At 42.2% G+C, this 12,149-nt stretch overlaps 1 protein-coding gene across 1 annotated transcript; it reads left to right on the plus strand.

The window, feature by feature from the left end:
- Positions 1 to 856: 856 nt before the first annotated feature.
- On the plus strand, positions 857 to 4,363 carry LOC146672587 (uncharacterized). Its single transcript, XM_085387479.1, has one exon. The coding sequence runs from the start codon at positions 1,376 to 1,378 to the stop codon at positions 2,036 to 2,038; it is 663 nt and encodes a 220-aa protein (XP_085243605.1). The 5' UTR covers positions 857 to 1,375; the 3' UTR covers positions 2,039 to 4,363.
- The last annotated feature ends 7,786 nt before the right edge of the window (positions 4,364 to 12,149 follow it).

Raw genomic sequence — 12,149 nt, forward strand, 5'->3', positions numbered from 1 at the left:
ACTGAAAATAAATACATATAGCAATGAAAAATGTCCCGTTACATGAGTGTTTTACACAAAATAATATTAATGTGGTCATTCCCTCACAGGGGTGCCACAACTACACTGCTGTTTTGACAGAGACACAGTGTGTTTATCTAACTTGGCTGAAGCCAAAGTTCTCCAGACAAATTCAGTCTGTTTCTGCCAAGTGTGAACTCACTGGATGAGCGCCAGATACACAGAATCAAAAAGGGATAAATTACTTTTCTTATGTCAAGTTCATGTCACTAACAGCTTTGCAGGGTATAGCAGTCTGTACCTGACGCCGGTCATCCCACGTAGTCTTCCTCTCATATTTGCAAATGCGGCTCTGCGTTTCCAACAGAGGGAGGGAAATCTGGGAGGATGTTTATTTTAAAAACCCTTATACATCAGGTTCTTGTTCTCTGCAGCTTTCAGCAGAATTTCCTCACCAATGTGGTAGTAGTGCAATCTCAAGATGATGGGCCGAGGAAGATGACTTTGTTTGGGACGCTGGCGATTCACTCTATGTGCTCGATCGATGAGTGGCTTCTCCTCGAGAGATAGCGCCTCCGCCAACAGGTGTGAACCAACTCAGTCATCTTGGGTCCCTCTGTGCCTTCTGGTATTCCTGCAGTTCTTAAATTATTCCTCCTGGAGTGCCTCAAGAGCTCCACATCTCTCATCTAACTTCTTTACCTCCGCAGACAAACGCTCCACAGTGGCCTGGAGAGTGGCGATGGTGTCAGAGTGGTTCGAGGCACAGTCCTGCAGTTCAGTCAAAGTGTTATCATGCCTGGCCACGTCGCTTTTTATGTCCGAAATTGAGGGCTGGATGCTCTGGTTCAAGGATGATATCTCGCCTCCTATGGTGGTAGAAATCTCTAATATGCAAGTGTCCAGTGCTAGTTAGTTAGTTCTAGTTCTAGTGGTTAGTGGGGCTTTATTTGATGATTCTAGTGTGTGTTACATTGTTGTCATATTGTTGAGTCGCAGAGCTGCACAGTGTTACAGTTTCTGTAGATCCCTCTGTGAATAATGTTCACTGAAACTGATCTGTCGGAAGGTGTCGGAAGACATTCAAAAGCATCAAAAACTGTTGGAACTGGTGAAGGACAACGTGGTCAAAGCTCAGGAAAAAACAAAGGGCAAAATAAAAATGATGAAGAGAGATGTCGTCTTCAAAGTTGGTGACAAAGTTTTAAGAGCTAACATAAGAGTCTAGCAGAGGAAAGGGGGGAAACTTGAAGCAAACTTTTTAGGCCCTTACATTATTACAGCAATCCAAGGTAAAAGTGCAGATCTTCAGGATTCCAATGGGACAATCATTCCAAAAGTAAATATTGACCAACTAAAGTTAAGCAAAGACAGCATGCCAAGAGTGCCACACCAGGGTTTAAAGAAAACAGCAGCCACATTACTAACAGCACAACCAGGTCCAGCAGCACCAGCATCTGCTCTAGCTTCACAGGCTACAGCAGCACCAGTGGCGGTAGCACCACCACCTCCTCCTAGAGCTACACAGGCTACAGCACCAATGGCATCACTTACATCACTACCAGTTCAAACACAACATCCATCTCCAGTTCCACAAGGTATACCAATAACGGTATCAGAACCAGAGTCAGGATCAACAGCACAGAAAGAGAACGAACCACCAGAACCAGCCACAAGTGTTACAGCACCAGAACACGCTACAGCTCTACAAAGCGAATCCAAAACAGCAGCAGACCCAGCCTCAAAGACAATAACAGCAGACCAGGCCTCACAGACCACAACGGCAGCAGACCCAGCCTCACAAACCACAACAGCAGACCCGACCACAACAGCAGACCCAGCCTCACAAACCACAACAGCAGACCCAGCCTCACAAACCACAACAGCAGACCCAGCCTCACAAACCACAACAGCAGACCCAGCCTCACAGACCACAGCTCCAAATGCTACAACCACACAAGCCTCAGCTCCACAGATTACAGCCCAGCAATCTACAGCACAAACCATAGAACCAACAGTTGCAGAGAAATGTAAATAAATATAATATTTTTTTATTTTTAAAAAAAGGACTTTTGTTCCTATGACAGTGTTTGTTTCAGTACTCTGTAGATCATGGCATAGGAAATTTTACACCTTTAAAAAGATTTTGTTAGGTATATTTCCTAACAGAATATTTAAATTTAATAATATGTTAATGCTTTAAAAAAACATTCATGGGGCAAAACATTATAGAAAACTTGTAAAAGAATGTAAGCCACATGTGTAAAATTACACAAATGAAAAAGTGAGTCCTTCAAAACTGTGAATCTTTCTTTTGTTGTTGTGTAACCCAGAATGTTCATGATTTATATTGTATATCTGATGTACACTAAGAGTGAAAAGTTTGGACACACCTTCATTTTAATGTTGCTTCTTAATTTCCTTGTCTATTTTGTAGATTCATTGTTGATTAGAACTCGAGGCATCAAAACTATGAATGGACACATATGGAGCTGTGGAACAGCCTGCCGGAGGAGCTCAGGGCCGTAGAGAACGTACATGTTTTTAAGAACAGGCTCAAGACCCACCTTTTTAATTTAGCTTTTACTTAGCGTTTATTTATTTTATGCTTATTTATTCTATCCTGTCATTCTATTATTAATTTAGGCTTTACCTAATATTTTTTGGTTTTTCTTATTAATTTTTTAATCTTCTTAATCTTCTGTGTGTGTGTGTGTGTGTGTGTGTGTGTGTGTGTGTGTGTGTGTGTGTGTGTGTGTGTGTGTGTGTGTGTGTGTGTGGATATATGTGTATTGAGAGTGTGGGGAGTGAGTTGGAGGGTGGGGTGGGCTGCTTTTAACTATGTAAAGCACTTTGTGCTACATTTTTTTTGTATGAAAAGTGCTTTATAAATAAAGATTGATTGATTGATATGGAGCACTAACCCTAACACAAATGATGTAGTAAACCAAAAAGTATGAAAGAATCAAAAATATTTTTTATATCTTAGATTCTTCAAATTAGCCACCCTTTGCTTTGATCACTGCTTTGAACACTCTAGGCATTCTGTCAGTGAGCTTCATGGGGTAGTCACCTAAGATGATTGTCACTGCATGAAAAGCATGAACACACAGAAAAACACTGAATGGGAAGGTGTGTCCCAAATTTTGACTAGTAGTGTATGTTCTTCATTTTCTTATTTTCTAAAATTGCTGTCATAAATGCTGCTAGTGACATAGAATGCCCACTACAAGAAGTATATTAATGTTGTGATGATGACTGCCTGCCAGCAACAGTTTGAAAGATCAAATACTCTTTAAGACGCTGCTTTTAACAGCCCAAAAATTGACACTATATTTTAGAGATAATAAAACTAGTTTTGGAGGAGAAAAATAACATTTTTCCAGAAACGGTTATGTAATAGTAAAGGCCACAGGTGCAAGCCTTGAGCCTGAGTATTTTAAAATATAGCTTCAACTAAACATAATTTTAAAAATTTGTTGTAATAGGTGTTTCTGCAGGAAAAAAGATTTGATAGGGGCCAAGAGCTTTTCTATTGCTATGTATTTAAATTTCTTTTCTTTCATTAATATGAATTTATTTAAATGTCTATGTAGAACATTGTAAGTGTAACTTTACCCCCAAATAAAAGCAAATTTAAGTGCTCTTTTTTTTTTTTTTTTTTTTACAAAATACAATGTTAAACCATGTGCCCATTTTATCAGCGTCTTAAAAGTATTTACCCTGAAACACGTCTTTTGTCAGACACTACATAAGAAATTATGCATTTTAAATTTTGATTTACATTTAGTCCTGCTGACTTATCTCTTTTTCTTATTACTTTTTGTAGATATAATGGATGCCTGGGCTGGAAAGAGTCCTCACATTCTACTCTCCAGAATTGGTGCTTACAAATTATTCTACTGGGATATCCAACAAATTGGTACAGTGATCTAGATGTAGATGTTAAATTAAGAAGTCTAAAAAAACCAAATGGTCTCCAAAGTTACTGTACTTATTGGTTATACTGTGACTTATTTGGCAAATATACCCTTTGTGATAACAAAGCCAATATGGATTACAGATGGGGGGGGCACACATTTTGGCAGCCGATGCCACACAGCCTGATAAAATCTGTATCCCTCCATAACTTTTGCTGTGAATAAGACATCTTCTCCAAAGTTACTGTACTTATTGGTTAGATTGAGATTGATTTTGCAAATGAACTCATTCGTGATAGCTTTGCTACAAAGTGTAAACCGAGTGTCAATTCACTGGAGAGCGACGTGTTTCCATCTGGTTTTACAGTATTATAGTATCAAAGTCTTTTTCTAGACAAAGTATTCCCAGCAGGTTATTTCAGTGTACAGTATAAGGTAAACTGTCTTCCACACGGCACATTACAATGTCACGAAACTAATATTAAATTCATCGAGTCTGCTGTTTTCCAGCTTTTACTCTTTATCGCGTCGACTGCAGATCAGTGACAAGTAGCGTACAGAACGGAGCTGGGCAAGTGGCTCCTCCTACTTTGCGCACTCCCGTGAAAGGGGAAACAATTTTTGACGGGGGTAACTACTTTGGCACAACAGCGTTCTGCCGTCAAGGGCGATCATTGGTTAAATGTGATCATGTGACTGATGCAAGCCAGATCCTTTTATTTAGCGAAACTGTGATTAATAGTTAAATATTATTGTTGAGGGGCACAGACAGGACTCCGCACGCACACATTAAAAAATAATAATAATTTTTTTTTTTTAAAGTTGCCTCAACAAAAGGGCACCTTGGGCACCCATCAGGAAAGGGGCGGGTGCTCAAGCCCCTCTAGCCCCCCCCTCTGCACGTGCCTTCCTTTAAAGGTTCTTCAATGAACCACTGAAAGAAATGGTTCTTCAAAGAACCATTGTTTGAAAGGTTCTTTGTGGCACCAAAAAAGGTTCTTCTATGGCATCAGTCTAAAGAACCACTTTTGGTTCCAGTTGGCACCTTTATTTTTCTGAGTGTGGGGTGGCAAGTGCCACCCTAAAATGATCTCTTGCCACCCCAAGTGCCACCCCAGTTTTGCATATGACAGTGTTGTTTATTAAAATAAGACAGCATTAACAGTTTGAGCGTAGTTACAGTCAGCAGTGAATATAAATGCTAAAACTGTATATATTGCATAGTGTCGTCCCCCCCCCCTGCATCAGTAACAAGTGGTTCAGCCCATAGCAGGACAGCTTTTTTCTTGTTTTCAGCAGCAAGCGATGCTTATGATCGTGCCAGAGCACATTCTGAACAACACCATGGGAATTTTGGATTTTACACAGGTGGGTGGATGTTACACTGTGGAAATGGAGGAAGGTGAGTGTTATTAACCCTCTGTGGTCCACGGACACGCTGCACCTCCAAATCACATGACTGATGTAAGCTGCCATAGCAACAAGCTGCAGCAACGCTGAGTCTCTGTTTCAGCCACATTGAAAGTTCAGACTTCAAAGTTTTTAAATTTTAATTACAGGCCAGTAAATCCAGAGTTATGATCATATATATCAGCCACGCTTTGTTCTAAACACTGTCGTCACGTTTGTGTGTGTTTTAAGCGTTTTCTAAGGACAGCGCGAAAACAGTAAAGAAAGGAAAAAATCCACATTTCCTATCGGTGGAAAAATGCACCATGTCGACCAAGAAAATTTCTCTAGATCCGCCCCTGGTCTTGCTGCCACAGATGGAGCTCCCACAGCCAGGGGAAGGAGTACTAGCAGTCCAGAAGCAGCGGCCAGCCAACCAATGCAGAGGCCGGCCACTTCAGAGAAAGCCAAAGACGGGACCCTGGACCCCAAGAACCACCCGACACCTGGGGGAACCCCGACCGCGCAACTAAGAGGAACAAGCCATCCCCGGAAAACAACCCTCATAGGAGCATGCCAGCAAGTCTCGCACCAGTTGTGACATCACATCCTGTGTCGTGCGACATAATCGTTGTGGTGCGTTGATCAGTATCGCTTAATTTTTGTAACTTGATCCATTTGCCGTGGTCGTTGCAATCATGCTCATTTTTCCACCATTTTAATGATGATCCTGCACCGAAGCTCAGAGACACACGAATACACAGAGTGAGATGTTGAAGCAGTTTGAAAATGTGAATTTGTGGAGAGAAGTTTGCAAAAAACACCCTCAACAAAGTCGTGGCTTCCAGGTTTGGCTTCTCCTTATCAGCTCGTGTGACGTGAGCATAAATCTTTGCACAGATAATGTTCATATGTGGATTCCTGGTTTTCTGCAGTTAACTGTGACCCAAAGCGTATTTTTAAAGTGGTTCCAGGCAATAAAGTCTAAAAATAAATACATCTACTTCCTTTTTCTGTGTTCCAGCCTCAGTGACTCTGACACAGTGCTGTAATATTTACACCTCTGATGAAAGCAGAGTTTGTAGTTGCAGAGAAATACTCGACTCATTTTGGGCATTTACGAGCAGGAACCTCAGAAAGCCCCTCGCTGCTTCACTGGTTAAGAAGCAAAGCAAACAAAGTTTAGGAACAAATGTCAGCACTTCACTAATGAATGTAATGCTGATTCATGTGCTTGTTTTGTAATGTGCATGTTGTGCGTTGCTATTTCCCATATTATTTGGCACTGATAGATGAAGAGTCTCAGGCAGGACCGAGGCTGCCAGCTGCTGACAGTGAGCAGGGAGAGAGCAGCAGAAGCTGGGCAAGAGCAGGGCACCTTCAGCCCCCTTCATCAGTCAGAAATCATTTGGGTGTCTGTGTGAAATGTCTGATTTTTAAAATCTTTTTGTAGACATATTTATTAAATGTTTAACAATTATATAGAAGAAAGACAATGTAAAGAACAAAACATGACAAAACAAAAATGAGTTGAAGTTATGAACTGTTTCTGAGAGACAAATAACACCAGGATCCTTTTTGTGTAGCTGACAGCTGGTAACTGTGCAGGGGCGGGTCTAGCAAAGTGTTGCCAGGGGGGCAGGTAGGGCATTAACAGGGAGAGGGGGGCACAAAGAAATACTTTTCTTTCTTGTTCTCATTTAAAATGTCTCGCTTTTAATAAATAATTATCTGAATCTTACAACAAACGTTTTCATCTGATGTAAAATGTATAGAAATCCATTATTGTACATAGTCATTTTTTAGGGTCCCATCATAATTTCTTCAGAAGTAAGTACTGCATATGATGCCAGTGTTTCCCACATTTTCTAGATTCTGCACCAGTACTGTGTGTAAAATGCATCAAAAAGTCAGTTTGATTCTTTCTCAGCTGTCTTTCTGTCTCCTTTCACTTTTTAAAGGTCGCCATGTTAGAAAACATATTTTGCCCTGCCGTGCTGTTTATTGATGTGGCAAATGAAAGGTTTATGAAAACATATCTAAATCTGTCATCAGTAATCAGCAATGATCATGTCTCACCTCTAGTCTCTGTCTTAATGTCAGGTTTTCACCGTGTGTTGTAGATGTTCAGGAGGTTAACTCGACCAACAGTCTACTTCCTGTTTAGAATAGCAGGACAGGGAGGATGGTGCAGGTTTAAGTTTATTAGACTGATGCATGTATACCAACAAGACAGCGTCCATCACTGTGACAACAGCGTTTGTTTTCATTCAAAGGCTTCATGGTTTTTCCTTTAATACCTGGGGGGCCGGTCTCCAGTCAAAATGCCCGCGACCATTTTTTGTCCCAGTCCAGCCCTGGTCAGGAGTCACAGTCAAGTGTGAGCTGCATGGCCCCTCTATGAACATTGTGGCTTTCCTAATGGCCCCTGTTGAGTCTAATTGTTGAATGTTGTCAATGTGTTTCTTAAATTTTACAGGTCTTAGTTCAATCTGTAGGATCAAGACATTCCTTTGATCCTGACCACCTCTCCACCCACTCTGTGCTGGGGGAGGATTATTGTCGACACATCTCTGTGAAGATTCTGTTTCTTGTGTGGTCAGCTTCCTGCCCTTTAGTGGCTTCACTGTGTTGTGCACGCTGAACCAATACAGGAAGTGAACCATATATTGGGTGTGGGGGAGATCACCATTTTATGGCTAAGGATGCTGTTAGAAACAGTTGGAAGTCACACACACAGAGAGACACACAAACACTAACTCCCTCAAACAGCTGAACTACAATGATCCATGTAGCAAACACAAACTGTTATATCGCCTTTGGGCTTTTGGAGCCTTGACCTGACTTTTAAAAAATAATTGGAAAAAAGCTCTATGCTGCTACAAAATGAAAAATAGATATTTGCAAAATTCTGCCCAAGTATGTATTTTACCTGGTTACTGTGTGTGGCGGGCGTGGTCTGCAGCGCCGCTGCAGGGGAGGCGGACGCACCTGAGCGGCACCCGCAATCACGCCTTAACGTCTGTGCTCTCTCTGCTGTTGTTGGTGTGTGTCGGGCTGTGAGCTGCAAAGCTACAGCCGGCTGTGTGCGCACAGCAACCGTGTGTGTAAAGTGGTCAATAAAGAGATGCTGAAAAGCGCGTTCATGCAAACATCGTCGGGTCTGCCGTGATATGTTTACAACGGGACTTCTGCTCCTGAACCTCTGCGCACAGCGTCTGCAGGTCGGGGCTGTACGAAGTCACTTTATCTCTACAGACTGTAAGCTGTCGTCTGTGAGGCGTGAGCGTGTTTGTTTGAACACAGTTCACGGTGGAGAACAGCTGCTGACATAATGTGGATCCCAAGATCCATAACTGGCCTACCTGGGGCTGAAAGTCTCCATAAATGCAGGCGTTTCGGCGGCTACACCGGCTTCCACGAGTGTGACGCTTATTTTGAGAAAATAATAGAATATAAATGTATTTTTATATTTCAATATCACAATAATCTTCCAATGTAGAACTACAAGTTAAAAAAGAAGTAACATAAATCAAATCCACTTCAGCTAAATACTTCTCATTTATTTCCATCTTACATGCTGTGACTGCAGCCATTCCCACATCTCTGTGAATGGGACTCATGGACATGGATCAGTGGTTGTTGATCAATGGTCCTGAGAATCTGCATAATTAAGATGAAGGAACGGAGCTCCCAGCCCATCGTTCCTGCAGCTGCTTTCAGTCTTTATGCAAATGTCCTGTTTGTAAGACTGAAACCTGCAGCTGAGACTGAAGACGTCACCTGATGATGACGACACGTTTCTCCCACAAAACGCTGCGTCCAGATGAACAGAAGCAACAGACTCACTTTCCTGGATGATTGAGATGCATCAAGACTTCATTGTGTGTTACTTCTCATTCAGCACAGACACATTATTCCTGTTAGGTCATGTCAGCTGTCACTCAGTACAAGCACAACTGTGAACAACACAAACTTCTCTTCAATGTGTCACAGAAACACTAAGTGTGAGAGCCTGTATGACACACAGGACAGACTGTAAGCTCTGCTGGCTGCACAGCACTTTGTAGCAGTTTTCCAACATGTCCTCCACCCGTGATGTCAGTGGTGGGACCCCAGTCACAGCACTCAGCACCACCTCCTTTAAATGGATTTTATAGCAGTTCCTCCCGTTACTCGGTGCAACGCTTCTTAAATGTGTTTTTGCAGGATAAAACACAGCAGGTGGTGTAGAGAGGACGTCAGCTGACGGAGCAGAGGGAGGCAGACTGTGGATAAATGACAGAGTGAGAGGAGAGCAACCATGACAGAAGCACAGGTGTGGCAGATAGAAGTGGCTTTATAGACACTTATTGTCAGTCCTCGTGCATGCTGTGGAAATAAGTGTCTGTGTCATGAGGTGACATGTGAGCTTATCTTTGGTCAATAAAGCTGAACGACCAGTTTTCACTTTGCTTGTTACGCTTGTTTAGTGACGTCTGGGTTTCTGTGGAGCCCGAATTTTGATGAGTTCTGGTGAAATCATCTGAGATCATCTGAGCATCGGTGAAGAGTCAGCAGAGAAAGTGTGGGACAGAAGTTTGCTTTGGACACATGGACTGAAATCAAAAAGTAACAAACAGGATTTCCAATGGACAGTATGGAGAAGTGAAAGTACACAAAGGCTGTGCTGGAACACGTGTGTTACACTTTTTGACAGCTGAGAACAAAACACAATATTTTGCATCATCTCTGCAGTGTCTCTTCTTTCCTCTGCTGTTGTGCTTTTAGCTCCAAACTGTTTCAAATGGTTTGTCAGCAAGCTGACCTCTGACCTCTGCAGTACTAACTCCTGACCCGTACAAAGAGCGGGCGTTTCTGACCTTTGACCTGCAGCTGTATGTCTCTCAGTCTCAGTTCTTCTCTCCGTCACTGATGGAGCAGGTGTAGTTGCTGCTGACAGTCAGTCGTTTGTTTTCTCAGAGTGAGGCTGAAGTCTGAACTGTTCAGAGCATCAGGTCTCATCAACGTGCGCTGCTGTAACGCCGCTTTGTCCTCTGAGATCACCAGGTATGAAACCTGAGTGCTGACAGAGCAGCATGTTCCCCCTCATTCACCTCCACCACCACAGCCAAGGCATGCTGGGAAACTGAGGACACACAGACGGAGAACTGAAGTGTCTGCTGTGTGTTCATCTCAGAGTCCTCACAGGTGACACATTAGCTCCAGAACACCAAGCCAGGTGTTTGAAGCCTGACAGGGATTCTTCCCATCCAGAGGGAGGATTTAGCTGCACAACAATGAACATTAGTGTGTAGTTTAGAAACACAGACTGTGCCTGCACTGCATCTAGTGAAGAAAAGTGTTACTGCGAGAGAACCAGGCTCCTTTAAAGCAGCTGATATTAAGGTTGAAAAATCAACAATAAGCTGATGTAATCAACGTTTCACAAAATGGTCAGCAGCTAAAATCTGGAGCCGTTCTTTGGTGGTAATTAACAGTTTGTTCTTGTTAGCTAATTATGTCATTAAAGGTAGCAGCAGAAGCCTTGTGTTGAAAGCCCATTCACTCACACATTCACACAGTATGTGTGTGTCTGTGTTACACTGTGGACATCCCTTCTGTTGGAGCGCCATCTTGTGGCAGGTTTAAGAAATGTTCTTCTTGTAAATCCAAACTGATGCACCTCCATAGCAGACTGTGGAGGCTTTCAGTGACATGAAGACTTGATTTATACTGTCATATTCTCCTGTTACACAAAGCACAGCACGCTGAACATGGATGAACTGAAACTCCCAGCATCTGACTGAGGAAAAGCACAAATCATTCTCACACTGACTCCTGCTTGATTTTAGATTTGCTTTCAAATCCTCACACTTTCATATGAAGCACTAAATGGGCTCCAGACTGTTTATCTCAGCTTCCTGTCAAACACACTGCTGCTCACACCGAGGCTCAGTTTACTCCTCCAGCCTGGCTTAACCTGCTGTCTGTTAAAAACAGTCCCACACTCCTCTGTTTAATCCTTCTGATCAGACTCTTTGATTTTGTATTGTTTTTACCTGAAGTTGTGTTTTTGACATGGTTCTGTCTGTGAAATAAAGCTCACACACACACTGCTACAGTCCTTCATACACTTAGAAACGAAGCTGCTCCTTTCCTCAGTGCTGACACATAAAGAAGAGTTGGTTTTATATCCAACACGTCTCTGTTCCAGAAAACAGCTTCAGCAGCCTCTGAGTCTGAACTTGGAGTTGGTTATAAGCCACAGGCCTGTGTGCACAGCAATGAGGAAATATAATGCAGTAAGTGAAACATGGATGTGTGGAACAGATTATCCCAAAGGTTGATTCTGTTCATCTGGACGTTCTCAGTGAAACATTTGGTCTCTCGGTCAGGTGACTCCTTTAGTCTCAGCTGACTGCAGGTTTCCAAACCTTTGTCACTGGATCACTCACTTCATCTCCAACGTGTCCCTGACACAGACAGCTGGAGCCGTTACAGCAAAATCATTGATCATCGTTTTTAGAACATTAGCTGGTGTTGGTGGGCAGGCTAGCAGTGCTAATTGTTAGCACTAGTTCTGCTGCTCTCCCTTTGTCTCTGTTATTGTTGGTCTTTAGTGAACAATATAAAGTGTCTTCATGAGACTGTTGCCTAATGTTCAAATGTAGATAACACCACCTGCACCAACCTGTTACACAGCACAACCCTCTGGTGTAGCTTTGCCCATACGGTAAAAAAATATATTTTAAAATACATTTTAAAATATATTTATACATTTAAAATGTATTTTAGCACATATATTTTTTGGCCATTTTTTGTAATATATTAATAAAATATATTTCAAAATACAATTTA

The sequence above is a fragment of the Rhamphochromis longiceps genome, linkage group LG3 (assembly GCF_057381845.1).
Source record: "Rhamphochromis longiceps isolate RC_006_pf linkage group LG3, R_longiceps_female_GT1.1, whole genome shotgun sequence".
In the NCBI taxonomy this organism is placed as follows: domain Eukaryota; kingdom Metazoa; phylum Chordata; class Actinopteri; order Cichliformes; family Cichlidae; genus Rhamphochromis; species Rhamphochromis longiceps.